Consider the following 21,271-nt stretch of genomic DNA (forward strand, 5'->3'; position numbering starts at 1 on the left):
GTTGCTGTGGTTTGTTTATGGTTATGTCAGAGTGACGTGGCTGTGGTCCCGGCCCTCCCATTAGCCAATTTTAATAAAAGGATGTGGAACAGAGCAAGGCAAGTGACCCAATATAAGCAGACCTGTTCCAACAGAGACGTGGCCTCCTCTGATACACACTCAGGGATGTTGAGTGCTGTGTGACGACTGATCCCTGCTGGATGGCAGTGGAGAAGAGACTGAGAGGGGAGGAGAGAGACAGAAGCACAGATATTATATACAAAAAAAGGGGGGGGGGAACAACAGGCCTAGGTAATCATGTGCTTTGTTTGCATTTCAAATATGATCTTAGGACCGACAGATCAGATCGGATTTGTGTATTCAGACATTATAACCCTTATAATCTGTATTTGTTACTGTGGTATAAACAGTGTCACTCGCCGTAAATAACAAATATACAAGCTCGGCAAGCGACACCATCGCATGTGGAAGTATAAATTAGACTTCAGTGTCAGAGTGTCCAGATTTTCATAAATCGTATTTGAATCACATTTCAAATCACCTAGGATTAGCAAAAATCTGTTTCCATGTGTTTCTTTGCTGTTCAGACTTGATAAAAAACAATCTGATTCCAGTCTGGATAGGTCAAAAATCTGATTTGGGATGCCAGTGTGAACATAGCCATGGAAGCACCACAACTGGACAAATAGTATAGAGAGATCAAAGCACCTGAAATAACACAGATTCTCACCAAACCATAACAAGAGGATGGTTTCAGTGCTGTTGCTGGTTCTTGGAACTGGTGGCATGTGCGAATTCACGTCTGTGAGAGACGGAACAAAAAAACAAGGCTTTTTCCCCCCACGTTTTTTTTTTTTTTTCTGTCTCCCTATGCAAACGGAGGAGTCACTGGATCATCAGTCTGGTACAGCAACAAACAGTATAAGCATTATCTTTATTCCCGTATTACTTTTGTTTCACTTGGGTTCCGTAAACGATCTAAAAACAAAGCAAGCAACAATCCCAGAGAAAATGAGGGGAAAAAGTAGAGAGAAAGAGGGTGGAGGGGGCGGGAGAGAGAGAAAGCTTGTCGATTGTGTGGATGTTTATCTGGAGCGTGAGCTGGGCAAGTGCTTTCTTTGACCATCGACTACAGGCCCCATTGTCAAAATAATTGATCGTAATGACCATAATCGCTGTATGTTACACACACCCTCGGCTCATACGTCCCTACAGTGTGAAATCCTGAGTGTTCATTTAACTCTGAGAATGTACAAATGGAACAAAATGGGCCCTTACGAGTCCATTTGTTTCCATTTGTACTCTCAGGGTTACAAAAGGATAAATTGTGTTGGGAGAGTGTAGCAACTAGCAAGTGACTGTGTGTGTGTGTTCCCAGTGTCTGTCCATCAGTTAGGTCGGTCGCCTTTTTTTTGTGCTGCAGGAGATGTGGCCGAGTTCCCAGCCGCGGTCAAGACTGCTCTGGGCGAGATCTTATCCTGCAAGGATCAAGAGACTGCGTGTGTGCTTGTGTGTGTTTGTGTGTACACACGTCTTTGCCAGGACTGCAAGCAGACATAATCATCAAAGGAGACATCTGTGGGGCTGAATGAGTTTTGTGTGTGTGTGTGTGTGTGTGTGTGTGTGTGTGTGTGTGTGTGTGTGTGTGTGTGTGTGTGTTAGTTATTCAACATAATAACACCAACTTACAAGACCACCTTGTGTTCAGGCTACTGATGGGGAAACTGCTGATGGCTGATATGGAAATATGCCCGCTGGCGATCAGTTAGAATTTATTCAAATGTAATAGACAATGAGAAACGTAGGGATGCCTTGCACCTGTGGTGTGTCTGCCCTTCAAGGAAGCTGCTGTTAGGTTGTACTGTGGGAAGTGTGAAACTTTGTGTTTAAATCTATACATAGTACAGTTCATTTATATATAATGTATATTATATTGATAGACAGACAGAGAGACCCCCCTCCCCACTCCACCAGCCTGTCTGGAATCTTCATCCCTTGAATAACCCTGATCCTGGACCAGCTACAGAGACACAGCACCTAGAGAGCTGCCCCTGTCTTCACTTTATGCACCAATCTGAGGTCAGCATGCTCCAGCCCAGCACTGCTCCAGGAGCCAGCACAGGGGCCCAGGGAGAGGTGACCCCGTGGCCCAGCAGATGGAGCTCAGGCTGGGGGAGAAAGTCACACCGACGCCCCTGGCACTCCCCGAGAACCAGAGAAAGAGACAGCAGCCAAGACGCAGCTCACAAAACAACAAAACACACCTACTGCTCAAGCACATAACACACACACACTCTGGCATGAGCATAAAGACTGGGAGAGAGCTGAATGCCAAGACACCTACAGACAGACACACCACAACACCTTGCACCAAACACACACACACATATATATATAATTTAACACGTTTGACTTACCTTGCCAATGAGTAACTCAAACAAGATGGCTCCCAAACTCCACCAATCACAGGCTGTTGTCTCCTCGCCGATTCCCCCCACCTCTGCAACAAAAGATGGAGAAAGAAAGGCTGTTGAATGACCTAAACAATAAGCAGAGGAATAGCAGATGTGCACGTGTGAGAGCGGAGCAATAAATTAAGTAAATAAGACAAACTCTAGTGACAGAGAAATGCAAGACGCAAAAACTAGATAACTGAGTTTTTAGGTTTTTGTTACACTGCTGATTTGTCTGATGTAAGGCGCCACCAGACCTTAAGGGGATGTAGGTAAGTTAAGGGCTTATTACTTAGTTGCACGCAAATAGCAGATCTACAAGCTCACAATGCATCACAGCGCAAAGTTGCGAGCTTGTATAAATCCTTCACTTGCTCTGATGTGTGCATCACAATGCTCAACAGTATGTGTGAAAGACATCTAAACCTACTTAATATTTCATTGGACTGATTCAATTCAGAGTACGTGCGCAAACGCAAGCAAGCATGCGGCCGCGCGCGCACACACACTTTCGAGTTGTGTGTCTCACAAAAGGGTGATTTGCATAATAAAAAAGCAGTTAAATTGAGGAAACCGTCTGTGCTGCAACTTCACACCATCTGCATGACCTGACCTCACTCACACACAAACACACACATGCACACAACTGACTGAAACCCCCCCCCCACCCCGGCCCCGACACACACTCTCTCTCCCACAAGAAATATAAAAGCAGTAACACGAGCAGCAAACACACACAATACTTGCAAACTATAAAACCACAGAAACATTTTAGCCAGTGATTCTTTTCGCGCTCTTTGAAGTCATCTTTTTCTCTCCCTGCACAAATATTTCCTTTGCCCTACGCATTGCTCCCTCAGGTGTCTTTGCTTGTCTTGAACGGTTCGCACACAAATAAAAACACACATACACACAGTACAAAACCCTCTCAAGGTGAACACTGTGTGTGGTGCCCGTCCATTTCTCAAGCCTCCCCTCTATCCAGCATGTAGCTCCCGGTGCTCCTCTCCCACAGTCAGACGCACAGCTAGTCTGACAGGCCGCTCAGCTGGAGGGCTGCTGGAGCTCCACTCTGTGTGTCTGTGTGACGAAGACAGAGGGAGCAAGAGGAAGATACTCATTTGCTACAGTCATCTGTGTGTGTGCACGCGTCTCTCTGCCTATGTATGTGTGTTCGCATGCACACGCTAGCTCTACTGGGCACCAGATGGCCCTTGTGCCGCTCAGCTCCTCTCTGCTGTCCTTTCTCCAAGGGGGGGGGGGGGGGGGGGGGGGGGGGTGGCTGATGACCCAGGGGGCTACATGTGCCCAGAGATCAGGCTCCTCAGCTGGGGGAACATCACAGACAAAGACCCACTCTTTCTCCTGGAGGCCCGCGAGTAGCTGCAGGGGCTCGTGCAGCTCTCTTGCAGCCAAGGTTAGAGAGCCCCCAGACAGGGGTATGATACCACTCACATGTACGTACATACGCGCACCCTCTCCCTCTCCACCAGCCCCCCTGCCACACACTCACACACACACACACACACACACACACACACACAGACTCAGCCAACTGAGCAACGAGTCTTCAGGCCTCCCCAGCACCACTATTTTGACAGCCAAGGAGAGAAGATCGTCATTGAACGGACTAGTGATACCTGCACGGTTATGAGCTTGAGGGGAGATACTGGACAAACGTACACACACACACACTCTCGCTCTCTCTCTCTCACACACACACACACACACACAAGTCTCAGAGCAAGGTCGATTGTCATCACAATGGATTAATGTCTAAGGAGCTGCAGGGAGAGTAGTGTGGAGCTGGCTACACTTAACTGCTCTGTCAGAGCAAGGCAGGGCGAAATAGAAAAAGAGGATCGGAATAAGGGAAGGGGGGTATTAACCGCATCCACAGGCCACACTATAAAATCCTGAGTGTTAATTTAATTCAGATAGTGTATAAATGGACCCATTCAGAGATTGTATAAATGGAAATTTGTACATTCTCTGAGCTACAACTGAACACTGAGGACTTTACTCTCGGAGTCACTTTCGTAGTCGCCCCAATCCACTGTTACTAGCGTGCTCTGTGCGGCGTGTGTGCCAGCGAGCACGCGCCTACTATTTCAAGTTCACATGCCACTATAGAAGTCAAAATTCTACACTTCCAACTCTTTCACTTTCCCCTAACCTTGCATGTCTTGGAAAAAAAGCGGCACACAGGGGGAACATTCGCAGCGATCATTTAGGTAGCTGATGCAACAAAAAGGATGTTGGAAGAGGTGAGATGCAGAACGCGGAGCGTTCACCTTATAACCTCCTCTTCCCTTTTCCTCAACAACGGAGCAGTTCCCTGCAGTTTGTCATATCTTAAAAATCAGACACACCCCCCCTGCCTCCACTCTCCCGGGGGCCATAAGGAACTTTCTCTCTTCTCCTCTGCCTCAGAGTTCCCCAAATACTCAACCGACACCAGTTGTTGAAAGAGGAAGACAAATTAGTAAGTAGGAAGTAAGGAGACTGTGAAGTTCCAAGAATGCAGAGTGCAGTTATGTTTCCTCTAAAACAATTATCCAATTTCTAATAAATAGTTAACAAAGGAACTCCAGTAAATAATTGACACAGTTGCTTCAAATAATCTAGCATTCTATGATGTCTCTTGACCCTTAAAAAACAACCTACCTTATGACTTGGAATCAGCAACTTTGTAACGTGATTCAATTATGAGAAGTTGAGTTTTGAAAACAATAGGCTGCTCAAAACAGGAAGTACAGTTGATCTTCCAGATCGTAGAGCTGTTACAGGTAAGTAAAAACAATAGTAGCCTGTGATTCACTCACTTGTCTGTTTAAATGGGAAGAAAGAAAGAATAATACATGAAACCGTTTTAGACTTTAAATACAGCACATCAATACTGATGTCGCTTCCCTCTTATCTGAACAATACCCACTTCAGCTGTTCTCATCCAGTTGGTTCACATAGGCTGTTCATTCTCAACACCTTGCATTGTTGGACCTTTCATGAGAAAACACCCCCCAAAAACATCTGATGCTTATCAGTAATTGTGACACGATGAGAAAGTAAATAAGCTGTGGAGCGAAAATAAACAAATTAATACCCCTGCCAGAGTATTTTCCGAGTCCACTCCCGTGTTTTTTTGGGTGTGAATGTATGCCATTTAAAAAACATGTTGCCACCCTTCTTGAACACACAGTCACTCACACACACACACACACACACACGGTCACAGTGGGCCCCCTGCGAGCTTTCTGGCAAACAGTCATAAATCTGTCATCAGGAATGAAGCCATCGTGGGGACTGACCCTGTCTGGATAAACAGCAATACATAACAAGGGCAGGAGAGACACTCACTAACCCCTTCATGTACATGTTCTGGGTGTAGGTGTATAGTATGTTGGGGCTAATACGAGCAAGCAACACAAAAGTATTGTCCCAGCTTACTATGCGCAATAGCAAAATTTGAACAGAAAGAATGATACTAACAAAGATCGAGAGAAACTTGCCAAAGGATGAGCAGAATGGAGTCAAAGATGCTGGAGCGTTCTTTCACTCAGTTGCAGGGTACACCACCCCCTACTGACAGATATCAAGCACTGCAGCCATCGATCCACATTTCCTCAACAGAAGTCAACTAATAGTAACTCTAAGATCAGGATTGAGGTCGGCACACTTTCGGTGGAATCAACTCTCTGACTGACTTTTAAACAACCTTCAACATTGTTCAGCTGAAATGTATTTTTCTTTACCCAAATTTATATCTACTATTAAGAGACGTATCATCACTATTGGGAACTGCCGTTTCAATATACCTTCTGAGCTGAAAGTTAACTTACCACATCTCTGTTTCACATTATAGTAATGTGGTAATTCCAAGTTCCAAGTTTTGTCTTTGTGCTACAGAGCTGTCTCTCGCCATGTGTGTTCTCTGGCCCAAATGAGTTGCTTGTTATTTTCTTTATCCACGCACAAAAATGCATACATTCACATATCTCCCACTGTACCCCTCTCCCCATTACCCATGCATAAATTCACTTCAGCAAAACAGCTTGATCGCTTGACTTAGTTTTCCTGGTGACAGGCTGCATAATACTAGATGAATTGGAGAGCAAAGTCTGCGTTTGCTTGACTTAAAAGTGCTACATTAATAGCCACTCCAAGGTTTTCAGACAAAACCTTCACTCTGTATTATTTTTGTTTTGTATTTTTTGTCGGTTGAACTGATAAAAAAAATTGACAAGAGCCTCTCTACACACACTGCTATGTTTCCATTAAAACAATCAAAACTCACCACAGCGTTAATTTGACATGCCTATTCTATTCTAGGAGAACAACTACATGAAAATGCACTGTGACCCAAGTCGAATGAAACCTTTCTAAACTCCTTTACGCATACTCCTTATGTCCTCTACTGCTGAACTTTGGCATATACACAGTAAAATCCTCGGTGTTCATTTAACAAAATGGATAAATCAACACTGAGGATTTTACTGTGTACTAGGGATGCACGATCATTTTACCGTGTGTACAGTATGTCCTTGTAGGGCTTCCATTTCCATTAGTGGCCTTGTTGCCAGGGGCACAAAGATACACATTTTAGATATTAGATAAAGTGTTTGTTGCTTTCAGACGTTATTACAACAGTGCCGCAAGTTCTCGACACAAGGAGGATTTAAATCTAAAGTACCGGTGACCTTCTTGGCAATGAGAACGAGTGAGTGTATGTACGAGAGGATAGTTTAATATAGGTGCGTGGGAGGGTGAATGGGTGTGCGGGTCATTGCGTACACATCAATTTTCTGTGTTTTTCATGTACTGTACAAGACTAACCAGAGATACCCCCTCCCCCCGCGTCTGGAATAATTTAGACCACTGCATCCAAGATACAATGAAATTCACACGCAAATCTATAGTTATATTCCTTCCTAATGGGTATTTGAAAAGCACAAACGGACAACACATACACACTCCCAACACACACACACACACACACACACACACACACACACACACACACACACACACACACACACACACACACACACACACACACACACACACACACACACACACACACACACACAGAGGTGTTAAGTAGGGATATGGTGCTGTAGTCTAGCGTCAGTTTGTTTTAGGCAGCTTTTAAACAGCATGCCAGAGCTGCCACAGGCCTGTTGGGACCAACACACAGGGTCACCAGCATAACACCCCTTGTTCTCTGTGGCACCACAGCACACTCTACAGGACAGCAGGGGAAATGCAACAAGACCCAGCTCCTAACTGCATCTGCTGGGTAAACGTTTTGTTTTTTAAATACACCAAACAAATAATTGTTGATTTTATTCTCAATAATTTTGCATAATATAAGATCACTTCACTGACGGTGGTCTTTGCTGAAAACTCCACTGGCGTGCGCTTGGACTGGTCTACAGACAGGGGCATGGCAGGCGAGGACAAGGGATTTATTCTCACACTGTACTGATACTCATACTGAACGCAACTTATTCTCACAATCAACAACATATTCATGATAATTAATATCATATATACTGAAGGCAACACTGTGGCCATGTGTTTCAGTCAGGATATACACAGGATATAGTATATACATATACTTAATAATGGATTACTTTGTTAACCACTTTCAACGTGGCATCCCTATTTGGGGCATGTCATTCATTATGTGAAATTAAAGTAAAAATGTCCAAAGTTTTCCAGATATTTCCCAAATAGTGGCGATGTGTCACGTCGTGAACTTGTAGATCAGCTATTTTCTCTATTCTCTATACGACAAAGTGTATAAGACTCAAGTGGTTAATGTATGGGAGGGGTGACTGTATGTACGTAGTGGCATATCTGTCAATTTAACCATCCAGAGGGTTCACAGTGCCTGTACTTTCCACAGTTGTATATGCACGCTTGGACTGTTTATGTGCCTCTGGCTATGAATGAGGTCTTTGTGGCCAGGGGACACTGTGGCCTAGTCATGGCCCTGCATGCCTGCATAGCATTAACCTCACACCCCCCCCCCCCTTTTGTGGGGGGGAGTTGCTCACATTGTACAATCGTTATGAGACAAGATGGGTTCTGAGGCCATTAGGAAATTGGTGGATTGAGGATGAAGGGGGTGTACAGTCATACGTACAGTATGTAGTGCGTTTCTCTCACCTGGAGCACAGTACATATTGGCAATGGCATCCTGATCATAGGACTCCTCCACCTCACTCCAACTGCAGAAGTAGGTAAGCTGAACATGACCTGTAGAGAGGGTGCGATGGAAGGAGGGAGACATTACACACGGAGATAGATGAGAGATTCAGTTCAATGCCATTATTGTCATTGCGGTTGCAGAAATGTACAAAAGGGGAATAGGAATTTGCGTTGTGCATTCAAGCCATCATAGGAGCAGTGCGCAGCTGTTGATAAAGTGTTCCTGGGGAGCAGTCATGGGTTCAGTGTCTTGCTCAGGGATACTGAGATGCAATGCCAGGAAGAGCCGTGATCAAACTAGCAATCTAATTCCTAGCGACCACTCTACCTCCTGAGCCACTGCTGCCCAAAGTAGGGGGTGGTGAGGGTGGGGATAAATACTGTTGTTAGCTTGGAGTTACCACCTCTCTCTCCAACCCTCAGTGGTTCCTAGCAGTGTGCTGAGGCACGTCCAGGTGTGCCTTGGGATTTTTTTGGGGGGGGGGGGACTATATCAATACTTTGGGCACACTCATTTCCCAATACAGAGGGGCTTTCATGCCTTTATGGATCAGACAGTAAGCTGATAGGACAATGGGGAGAGAGAGAGATGGGGAGTGACATGCAGCAAAGGAACCCGCGCCACGCTGTCAGGCTACACTGAGCCTAGGTGCCTGGACCGCTACGCCAGCGGTCCAGGCCGGCAAAGTCTATCCTAACCACTTTAAACTGTTCTTTTTTTTCCTCACACATTTTCAAAAATACTGTAGCAGAAATAGCAGATCACAAACTCATGTATCGCATCAGCTATTTTAGCTCTTTTTGAGAATTTGTGAAAAGTATGAAATAGGCGCTCAAGTGGTTAAACTTTAGTATTAGTACGGTAATTAAAAATAACCATTTACAGAGTGATAACACACACAAAGTTTGAAAAACACTGTCCTACGTCATCAAGATTCCTCTCCAAGATTTCTCTACACTTTTCAAACTGTTGACTCACCTTTAAAAAGCACTTTCTTATACAACTCTTCTCCTTTCCTTTCCTCCCTCCACATGATTTTTTTTTTCCTAGCACGCAGCCCCAGCGATTACTCCTGTTTAGCCGCTACCCGTTAACGCTATCATTAGAACTAATGGTGTCATTAGGTAGCCGAGGCCATTAGCCCCGGCTAGCCAGACTGATGCACCACACTACGCCGTTGATGGGCCCTTTAGAACAATAATTACCACCAGGGAGACGAAAACAGCCACTCAGCTAATTAGACGTGTGCTGATAACGAGGTGGAGAGGGATGGTCGGGGGACGACAATAGAGAAAAGGTGAGGCGGGGAATCTGTGACCTCCTGGTAAAACAAAGACATTTTCCACCTGGAAGATCCCCGTCATGTTGGTCCCCAGCATAGAGCAGACAACACAAGGATCCACCCCTACACCCCTTTCCGCACACTTAAGGTAGGTACACACCAAACCGACGTCGGGACGTCGAGTAGTGTATCTGGGGCCGAGAATCGGTTGCAGAATGCGCACCACCGTCGGTGGTAGTGAAGCGCTTGTGTGGGTTGGTCACCCGATTAAAATGTTGAATAGGCGGCAGAATGTGTTGATAAGACAGGGGGGGGGGGGGGGGTTGGCCAATGTGACCAATGTGAACACAGAGAGAGAGAAACAGAGCAAGGCAGAGTGCAAGTGTGTGTATGTGGAGAGAGAGAGAGAGAGATAGACGGATGCAATTACTTCTGGCAAATGAACGCCTTGTTTAATGTTAATGTTGCAGACGAACATTAGAACCCTGCACACTGCCGGGGTGTGTTCAACAACTCAAAGAGCTACTGTAGCCTCCATTAATTGATTCATCTTTTTGCAGGTGTATAATGTACCAGTATAATGTTCTTCATTCATGTATTCTCCCCAGTATGTATGATAGATTTATTTCCTATCATGCAGGAACACAACACTGCCATCAGCTGTAGTCTGTGCGGTGTGTTCACAGTGACTTCTAACAATTTATTAACAACAGAGATGTCTCCCATTCTTATCTCCCGACGTGGTCTGTAGTAGTCAGGATAAGTCTGTTTGGTGTGTCACAGCCTTAAATTTAGATTAACCTATTCAATCTGGGAACGCGTCTGTGTCATTTTAGATTATACAAGCTTGGATCTACAAGCTTGTAGCTTGTAGATCTGCTATTTTTCAAGTCTATGAGTATATGTATTTTTTAAGCAAATTTTTAACTCAAATCTTTGCTTCTGGGGGGTCCCTGGAACAAAATATTTTGAGATTAGGATCCACGATACATATGATTTTGGGTGGTCCTTGACATGATATTATAGCAACATACGGTTTTCAGAAAACTGTTAGGGTTTAGAAGACATTGCGTTCCCGGATTGAATGGGTTAAACAGGGGCATCTCAGTGATCCCCATGGGGAAATGACTCCTCTGCATTTACATATCAGGAACAGTGGGCGCACAGGGAGCAGTGTCTCAGGGATTCTTCGACATGAAGCACAGCCTAGGATTGGACCTTCTAATTCCCAGATGGCCGCTCTACCTCCTGAGCCACTGCTGCCTCAGCTAACACACCTATGATACCCAGGTCATCGATCCAAGTGTACTAGACTCTACACTCTCCTGGTGCACAAGCTGTGGAATGAAGATCCCCCCCCCCAGTCAAGACTGCAACTCACTCCATATTTTCTGAAAACTCACCCCTTTAGACTTAATCCATTAGGACCGGGAAAGCATCCGTGTCATTTTAAGATTTCTTTGACTATTCAAAAATATACAATACAAGCTCATCATGAGCTCATCGTTGGAGCATCACTGATATAGTAGTCTGGGAGGGTTAGCGTCGGAGCTTGGACAGCAGGGGCGCGGCCACTGCGTTGTGATTCAAATCAACAGCCAATGAAGAAAAGGGGGCGGGATCCACATGCAGTGGGTGTTGCATCTAAATAGGATCGACGGGAAGCAATTTCCCCTTGAGAAATTTCGGCCGCCATTGTTGTGTACTGCTGTTTGCCTCTCGTCGGACTTTTTAGACGAGTTGCACAGCTCTCAGACCGGTAAGAGGCGTGTCCGCTCAGATTCAGAGCGTAAGGTACATCCCGCCCACAAATACCAGGGCTCTGGCCCAGAAGTTCCTCGCCAGAGCTGGCGAAAACTTCTGGGAACTCAGATTACTGATATAGCAACATACTGTTAGGATTTAGAAAACATTTTTAGATATGCATTTGGCCACGGACCCCCATCTCAAAATGTTTTGTTCCAGGGACCCCCAGAAGCAAAGATTTGAGTTACAAATGATCGCTTTAAAAAATATATATTCAAAGATTTGCACACATTTTCAAGACTTTTTTTTTTGCAGATATACAAGCACTTGGTGCCACGCTATGAGCTTGTAGATCTGCTATTTTTTGTATAGCCAAAGAAATCTAAAATGACACAGATGACTTCCCGGATATTGAATGGGTTAACCTCACCACCTAGCACTCCCCGTTCCTTACATCACTTCTTGATGTCTATTTCAGATAGATGCTAGTTATACCATGCAGATACAATTATGTTGTTTGCGTGTTCAGTATGTTTTTTTTAGATAAGACATACTGTATACTGCTTACTTGTTCACAAATGCAAAGATTGTCATTTCAATTCTCAGTTTGATGTTTACCTTGTATCCTAGTTACTTTGTAGAACTAAATTGGTTTCTTTCCACTCACAACTCGCATTCTTTGCACTTACAATGTGCCGTACTGTGACGAGTTGTGAGATTGCAGATTGGCATTTTTTTGTTCGCCTTTTCCCTTAGGGATATCAGGTTGAAAGTGGTTAAAAGGCTTACAAATTAAAATGTCCTCAAAGCTTCCAAGAACTCAGCTTTTACCTTGTGGAATTAAACTTTGTAGCTACCGTTAATACCAGACAACAAACAGATTACATTGAGTAGTTCTGGCTAATGTGGCTTAGTGACCGCATTTGTCTTCATCTAAAGCTACACTATATAACTTTTGTTAAGTGATTAAAATGTTATTATTATGACCAATCTGTATGGTAGAGTATGTTAATACAATATAACTAACGCAAATGCGGTGGTTGTATTTGGTCTCCCTGCTCTTTCATTGAGGATTTTAGATCCTGTCGGTCAGGTAGGACCACTACAGATTGACAAGTGGTACTGCCTGAAGATTAAAATTCAATATCTCCCCTGAGCAAGCAGGCGTACTCCATTCAGCACTTGTGCGGGGGACCCAGGTTCAAATCCCTGGTAGGACATTAAAGTTAGTTATAAAGTGCAGCTTTAAGTCAATATACATGGCAGTGGTACAACCTAAATTGTATGAAATATAAGTTTTGGGTGCACTCCATAACCTCTGGGCATTTAAAACTGAAATGATGTCCCTCACCACTTCAGTTAGTTCACTGAAAACTGCAATAGAGACAAACTAAACGAAGGGCAGAAATAAAGCACAACAGGAAAACATGCTTATTACATTAAACTCAGTAATCTTGGATGTCTAACCTTGGTGGTTGAGCAGGATGTTGTTAGGGTTTAAGTCTCGGCAGACAATACCCTCTTGATGCAGACCATCCAGGGCCAAGACCATCTCCACTGCCCAGCATCGCACAAACTCCTCTGGGATACGGGCTTGTGATGCCGCCAAAGACAGCCTGTCCAGCTCTGCAAACAGCCTTGATACCTCTTTGTCATATTCACTACCATTTGTATTAGTGTTCCTATTATTTCTACAGGATTCGGCATCAAGGCATAATATTCTCTCAATCCCTGTACAGGCTTCAGCCCCGTTTGTGGCTGAGATGGAGTCTACACTTACACCGCTTGGGTCTGGAACCAAGTCTGTGTTAAGACTCTTGCCGAGTTCTCGGTTCTCACTAAACGAGTCAGTAATTGGTATGCCCATGATGGAAGGAGGAGGTATTAATATTGCATTATCAGGGAGCGGGTCCTTATTTTGGCATGCACGATCAACCTCAACTTTGGCCTCTTGTCCAAATGCCAGGCTGTAGTTTACCCACACGCAGGGGGAGGAGGAGGATTCGTGGCTGCTCTCGCATGGGGCCGACGCCGCACGCAGCTTTGCAACTTCCTGCTCCGCCGACTGCTGTTCCTCTGCCTCCTCGGGCTGGCTGTGCAGCTGGAGAACATCTGGCTGGGTGAACTTCTGGGGGGAGGCCGTGACCTCCAGGCCCAGACAAACCCCCGAGCTCTCCAACTCCTCTTCCAAGGAGTCGACGGCTCCGTCCATCACTGGCAGGTTGACCAGCAGGTCCGGAGGCTGGCCCTCGTCCTCCACCACTGCCTCCTTAAAGGAGATGACCGCTACCGACTCATTGGAGCCATTATCGCTACAGTCCAGTCCCCACAGTTCTGAGCTGTGACTCTTCACCTCCTGTGCTAGCTCTGGCGGGTCCTCCGTGACCTCAGAGCCCGGGTCAGGCGTGGAAAAGGCAACAGGGAGGGGCTTAGGACAGGAACGCGATTCGCAAGAGTCAGGGCAGATCATTTCACTGGCACTGTCCTTGCTGTCGATGCGGAAAAACTCCATTGGCGTGCGCTTGGACTGGTCTAAAGACAGGGGCACGGCAGGCGAGGGCAAGGGACTAAAGACCTCGCTGTTGTCCTGTCCATCACCACGGTATCGATTGCCATCAAGGGTGCAGCCTCCGTTGTCAGACGACTCTGTGAAGAAGCAAAGTTCCTGAGAGCTGAGGGGCGAGGAGAGGCTGTCGTTGCTGATGAGGGAGCGGGTACGCGAGGAAGTAGTCATCGTAGCAACGGGGGCATCTAGTGACAAAGCTTCCTGTCCGCTCTTCTCTTCCTCCCCCTGCGCCTCCCCGTCTAGTGCATCTGGTTCAACTTTCTCCTGCTCGTACTCATTACAAAGTGTCAAGTAGCTGTTGGTGCACTCTTCCTCAGAAGTAGCTCCAGAGTCAGTCTGGGCCCCCACAAGACCAGGGGGCAGTCCCTTTTTCCGAGGGAGAGCGAGGAGGTGTGCCCCTTGCCCCTGGACCCCAGAGCCAGAAGCAGACCCAGAGCCAGCACCAGAGCCAGAGCTGGCTGAACCCTGATCCAGCTGGGGTGTTGCGCGCTGTGGTGAGTGGATGGCCGTTGTGTGGCTCTTCTGGATGAAGGGGATGTCAAAGCTCTCGTCTGGGCTGGAGCTGCATAGGAACTTCCCAATGTGAGACCACAGCTTACCACCTGGGGGGGGGGGGGGGGGGTGAAAGGAACAGCGCTTTAAAATGGTAGGAGGAGGACATGTAAGTAGAAGGGAAGTAGAAAGATGTCTAGGGTGAAGAATGAGTGAACAGCACACTAACTGGCTCGATGAAATCCTCGCAATTACCTGTCGCCTGAAGTGGCATGCTAAATTCACAAAAACGCACGCACAAGCACACACACACACATGCGCGCACACAGACGCAATGTGAGTGACTGTGAGCCAGCATCTGTTGTGTGTGATGAGAATGGATGGGGAGTTGAGAGTGATGATAATGATTGCAGGGCAGCCCGATGGCTTAGCAAGTAAAAACATCCACATGTTGTACTGTCCAATGTCACTCAGGTCGCTGCCTCCCCCCCGTCTGTCTGTCTGCCTGTCTGTCTACCTGCATACATGTCCCACTGCCTGTCCGTCTGTCCTCGTTTAGACTGTTTGCCGTCTCTCTGCTGAATTTGTCACCGTAATGCAGAATGCACCTGGCCTTTTCTACATCTATGCATTGGAATGTTATCCTGTTAAAGCTAGTTCATTGGCTTTATTAAATCAGAGTCACGCTAGACAGCGCCATATGATATTCATATTGTTAGCAGGCGCTGGTTAGGGACTGTACCAGATTGAACAGGTTACAGAGGGGCAAAAAGTGCAACTGTATTCCATTGTATTATCTCACCCACATCAACGCGCACAACGCATGCATGTGCACGCACACTCTCTCACATATACCCAACACAACACACACACAAACACACACACACCAAGAGTGAGTGGGATGTAAGGAGGCCCAGGTGTTAGCATAGCTAATGAAGCGCGGCGCCACCTGGTATTCAGAATAATGACCTGTGACATACACCCTTCTCTATCAAACATCTGTCTGGAACAAGGACAGAGAGAGCAGCAGAGGAGGGAGAGGGAGAGAGAGAGGGCTGGGGAGGTGGGTAAAAGATGGAAGGCGATGATAAGATGGAAGGTGGAAAAAGTGTGTGTGTGTGTGTGTGTGTGTGTGTGTGTGTGTGTGTGTGTGTGTGTGTGTGTGTGTGTGTGTGTGTGTGTGTGTGTGTGTGTGTGTGTGTGTGTGTGTGTGTGTGTGTGTGTGTGTGTGTGTGTGTGTGTGTGTGTGTGCGTATGTGCGTGCATGCGTCTCACCCTCTGCGTACTGCAGCAGTAGAAAGACTGTGTCCTCGGAGACGACAAACTTCTTCAGCTGCACCATGTTGGGCACAGTGTGAGGCATGATGGTCCGCCTGGGCCTCCCACAGTCACTGCTCTTCCTGAGACCCTGGAGGCCAGCGGCACACACAGAAACACAGGCAAGAAAACAAATAAGTGAGGGTTTTAAGTTGAAGATTACAGAGTGAAATTATGAGGGGAGCACTGCAAAGGAGAAACCTCCCATTAACGTGGTGCCGAGTATGCCCCGTGCCAACCCAAAGTCACCACAATCATCAAGCCTCATACACTGCATGACTTTAAAAGAGCCACACAAATCTATCAGTGCTACACATCTACTTGAGGTTGGGCACGAGTGTGTGTGTGTGTGTGAGTGTAGTCATCTGTGCCCGGCGCTGTGCGTTGGCATCTGGCACACGTCTCGCGCCTGAGAGCAGAGGAGCTGACAGGGACAGGCCCATTAGAATCAATTACACAGGTCACACACAGGGGCTTCTGGCACACTTCACACATACACTTACAGTCAGGACGACACCGGATGACACCGGGCGCGTGCGCGCCCACACTCACACGCACGCACGCGCACACACATAAATGCACACTGGACTTACTTTCAGGATGAAGGTCTCTTGTGTTCTCTTGTCCATGACCAGAAGAACCTATAATGGAACAGTGCCATTAATTGCCACACAGGAGCAGGTGTACAGTCAGATAATATAGTGGCTGTGTCCTCTACAGCAGTGGAGTTTCTGCTTTTTTTCTCTTTTTTTTCCAAGCCCAAAAGACTGGGTCGGCATCATCCACAGGAGGGTTGCAGGAAGATAAATGTGGGTCCACAAATGATTCTAGACAAAATGCCATCAAAGTGAGTGGTGCTACTGTTATGTGGATTCAGCCAAACTCATTTGAAGAAAACAAAGGCTTAGTTGGGTTTGAGAACAAAATGTGCTACTGTTTCATTATGTTAAAATGATACTCATGCTACCTAGAAAACGGAAAGGGAGTGACATGCAATTCAAAGAGGCAAGGGCCTTCTAAATTCATTTCACTTTGGGGGCACATGTGGTCCTCAGAAAACAAAATGCCTCCTCAGAGCCCTGCAATGTTTTATTGCACACAGAATAATGGTTGAGTAAATGCCCTCCCCCAATACATAAACAACACTCCTCCAAAGGATGATAAGAGACCCACGCCAGCCCCTTGCCCAATCTCTCACTTCTCTTCCCTTCCTCTCTCAATCCCTCTCTTCCTGACATCTTCATTTCCTCCCTCCTTTAATTCTCCTTTTTCCCTCTGACATCTCCATTCCTCTCCTCTCTCTCCCTCTCAGGGGAGAGCTTGAGCATATGCATATGGACTGCGTGTGTGTGTACGCCTGTGTCTCTGCGCGTGTGTGTGTGTGTGTGTGTGTGTGTGTGTGTGTGTGCGTGCGTGTAGTCTCTCCATGTGACCCTGGCCGGGCCCAAACAGGTGCAGGCTAAATGGATATGAATGGAGCTGTGAGTAAACAGAGTGGAAGTGCTAGCCAGGGCGCTAATATAATTAAGACACAAACATCAGGGATAGGGGGAGGAGGGTGGGCAGGGCAGCGGGGTGAGGAGCTCTCTCCATCTGTCCCCTCTGTCCCCATTAAAAGTGAAAGAAGGAGGAAGAGGATGAGGAAGAGAGAGAGAGAGGGAGAGAGGCAAGCAATGCTGTATCTGCATAGCTAGCCTGCGCCCGTGTTTTCACATTATGGACACCATGTTGTGCTGCTGTTGTTGACTTGTTTGTGACATATTGTACATTTTGCGCACTCCTCTATAGAGTAACACATGTTGGTACTGTGTCAACATTATCTGTGGGGTTTGTTGTCCGTGGGTGTGCGTATATATGTGTGCGCATCTGTGTGTGTGTGTGTGTGTGTGTGTGTGTGTGTGTGTGTGTGAGTGAGTGAAGGCTCAGCATCATTGATTCTATGTTGTGTGCTGCTCTCTAAGCCGCTTGCCAAGTCATTTCATGGCTGAGTGGTGAAGTTGCTTCGCCGGCAGCTGGTTGAGGGGACCAGCAACCTAAACTGACCTTGTGGTACACATAACTGACACTAAACACACATGCGGCGAACCTTTACCTCCACACCATCCAAGAAACCCATTTAGTTTTATTGCTGCAGTTAAAAAAGGAGAGACCGTCCAGGAAGGAAGGACGCAATTAGGGGACACTTTGGGACATATTCCAACTGTCCATGTTGTTAGCAGACACCATGATTCCCTCAAAATCATTCTTTTGAAAAAGGAAGACACATAATTCTTGCTCCGCCTGCGCTAATAGGTGAAATATCATAAAATGCTCAGCCTGGGATTCTCTAAGATTAACTGACTTAGAGCAAAATCAAGTGAAACAGCAGGATTAATAATCAAGACATACTTTACTGACCTTATCTATGACCCCCAACACCCTGTAGGCCCTCAGCTCGTCAGCTGGACTCTGCTGGCCTCCTCTGGTGGAGGGAGGGCAGCACTGCGCCCCCATCGCCTAGGACATGATCAAAAACAAATAATGCAACATTTTCAGAAATCATACCTTAGGCTGTCTAGGACTTCTTAATCACATGATCCCTAGATTCCGCATTCTGGGTTGAACATTTGGTAAAAACAACAGATCAAACATTTCACATGTCGCAACGAAGGGAAAAAAGGAGGGGACCAAGTATAGAAAGACCCCTGGGGGACCCCGGTCATCAAATAAGTGACCGGGGTGTTATTACAGCACAGATGCAGATATGGATCAGCGTAGGTTTACTGCCACTCACCACTGTTTGCGTTGACCCTTGACCCATGTTGCTTCTCAGGTGCTGATTTGATATCTGCTCTGCACGCATCAGATACTCTGCCGTCTTCTTCTTCACCGCCTCTCGCCGCGTGGGGCTGGGCTCGCCTGGAGGGGCGTGGTCACAGACAAATAAAGAAAGACATGACAAGAACAGAGTGGCATTATGAAGAATTATCGGAGGTATACTTCTTGAATTTTACCCAGGTCATTTTCTTCACAGTGCAGTCGGTGAAAAGGGTCCACATTGGCACTTTCATTATCGAGAAAACAGTATGCAGACCGAAATACACGTCTTTAACAAAGAATGCTTCCAACAAGCCTGTTTTTGTACCTGCAAGATCATTCTAACCTCCACTCCAATAACAATAAGTGCCTGTAAAATCAAACATCCCTGAGAGAGTATGTCTTGAGTTCCAGCAAAAACTGATTTGTGGAACTTTGTTCTTTCTGTACTGTTACAGTATACTTCTTGTTTTACGTGTACATACCAGTCTCTCTTCCTCCTGTGATTGTCATGTGTATGTAAGTGAGAGGGTGATTGGATAATTGTTTGCAACTGGTGACTGGCGGTGCGTGTGAGTGTGCTTCTCTCTCTCTCTCTCTCTCTCTGGTGTATGGTTCTGCCCATCAGCAGAAGTTGTGACATCCACTATCTGGCTCATGGCTGATGGAGGGACCAATCAGATTCTTGTATGCGCGTTGCCTTTTGTTCGTTAATCTTTAAGACTATGTTTTTATCCGTGTCCGACACTGTTTGACTTCATGTTAGTTTTCTGATTTGGTTTGTAACACTTTTGTTGTCACGCATTTTAGTACCTCTGTTGTACCTGATAATCTTAAATCTCATTGAATTCGTTTTCTCTTATGTTGCCTCCTTCCTTCCCATATGGAATGTCATGTAAAACCCATTAAAACCAGGAACGCATCCGTGTCATTTTAGAATATTAGCGTTGGCTATTCAAAAATGGCAGATATACAAGCTCAGAGCGTGCTGCGAGAATGTACATCTGCTATTTTTGAGGGCATTTGTAGAATCGGCCTCAGGTCTTAATGGGCTAAACCCACCTTGCACCCCTTGCAGCAGCAGGTCCACTCCACTGCGGTAGTAGCCGAAAGCCGACTGGTAGTCCTGCTCCGTCTCCTTCTGCACCGCCAGGCGGATGTGCTCACTGGCCCGGTCCAGATAATCTGACTTCAGCTCCTTGACGTTCGCCCCGCCAACTCTTCTTAGACTGCTGGAGAAAAGCGTTGTTCTGCCTGACCGGCTGACCTCTGGGTTTGGGGTTGAGGAGCCAGGGATGGATGGGGATGAGGCGGGCGAGGGGCGTTCATGCAGGGAGGGCAGGAGAGGGCTGCAGCTACTGCTGATGCTGGCGGCTCCCCCTGGCGGTTGGTTAGGGGAGGTGCGGCCTGAGGCCATGCCATCGTCCAGCTCAGCCAGGGAGTCCGTGTCCACGGCCAGGGAGGTCAGGTCACTGTCGCTGGACGGGCCTGGGCAGGGAAAGATCAGACAGATATTTATATGTACAAAATCAAATATAAATGTACAAATAGTACAATCTGGAGAGATTGAGTGTGTTTGTGACGTGTGCGCACACACTCGCATTACCTCCATACTCGGACGTGACTGTTAAATCATCTGCTCCACTGATATCTCGGTGAACTGAGAGAACGAAAATACACACACACACACACACACACACACACACACACACACACACACACACACACACACACACACACACACACACAGTGAATGAACCACTCCTGAGTAAAGTCTAAATAAGGAGAAAGACGGCCTGATCAGCTTGTTTGTCTCAACCTACCTTCAGAGCTGCAGTCTGATAGGCTGTCAGCCAGGAAGTCAGAAAAGGACTCGGCCGGTCCAATGAGCTCTGAGCCGTCGTGGACCTCCCCTCCCTGGAACCCACCAGCCAGCCATTAACCACATAAGCTCTATATACGTTGTACAATAGCAAAAATAGCTAAAATAGACAATCTACAAGCTCACAAGGCCTCACAAGAAGCGACACATTGCGAGCTTGTAGATATGCTATTTTCGCAATTTTGGAAAGTCTTTTCAATAATGCCCAAAATAGGGACTGCAGTTTCAAAGTAGTTAGTGTAAAAGAGAATAGAGTTCACACGTTTGGTGCATGTGTGTGCGATACCTTGAAGAAGTCCTCTATGTGCTGGCTACTGTAAAGAGCAGGGATGTTAGCAGAAAACTGCAGCAGGTCCTCAGAACACTGTCTCCTCTCCTCAATCACTGAGTCATCAAAACGTCCTATGTATGGAGACAGACAGACAGACAGACAGACAGACAGACAGAGACACACACACACACACACACACACACACACACACACACACACACACACACACACACACAGTACAAGAGAAAAAAG

The 21,271-nt window shown here is 46.4% G+C and overlaps 1 protein-coding gene across 1 annotated transcript in view; it reads right to left on the reverse strand.

The window, feature by feature from the left end:
• Positions 1–21,271, reverse strand: part of rps6kc1 (ribosomal protein S6 kinase polypeptide 1) — a 32,860-nt gene that overhangs the window by 4,397 nt on the left and 7,192 nt on the right. Inside the window, exons 4-15 of the mRNA XM_084081911.1 lie at positions 21,035–21,150; positions 20,690–20,783; positions 20,473–20,526; positions 19,929–20,354; positions 18,844–18,968; positions 18,468–18,566; positions 16,664–16,711; positions 16,029–16,161; positions 13,163–14,863; positions 8,625–8,714; positions 2,418–2,500; positions 123–218 (exon numbers count right to left, since the gene is read on the reverse strand). Of these exons, the coding sequence (XP_083938037.1) occupies positions 123–218; positions 2,418–2,500; positions 8,625–8,714; positions 13,163–14,863; positions 16,029–16,161; positions 16,664–16,711; positions 18,468–18,566; positions 18,844–18,968; positions 19,929–20,354; positions 20,473–20,526; positions 20,690–20,783; positions 21,035–21,150 (3,065 nt within the window). The remainder of the gene's footprint in view (positions 1–122; positions 219–2,417; positions 2,501–8,624; positions 8,715–13,162; positions 14,864–16,028; positions 16,162–16,663; positions 16,712–18,467; positions 18,567–18,843; positions 18,969–19,928; positions 20,355–20,472; positions 20,527–20,689; positions 20,784–21,034; positions 21,151–21,271) is intronic.

Source organism: Gymnoscopelus microlampas (genome assembly GCF_963454915.1).
Source record: "Gymnoscopelus microlampas genome assembly, chromosome: 16".
Lineage (NCBI taxonomy): Eukaryota > Metazoa > Chordata > Actinopteri > Myctophiformes > Myctophidae > Gymnoscopelus > Gymnoscopelus microlampas.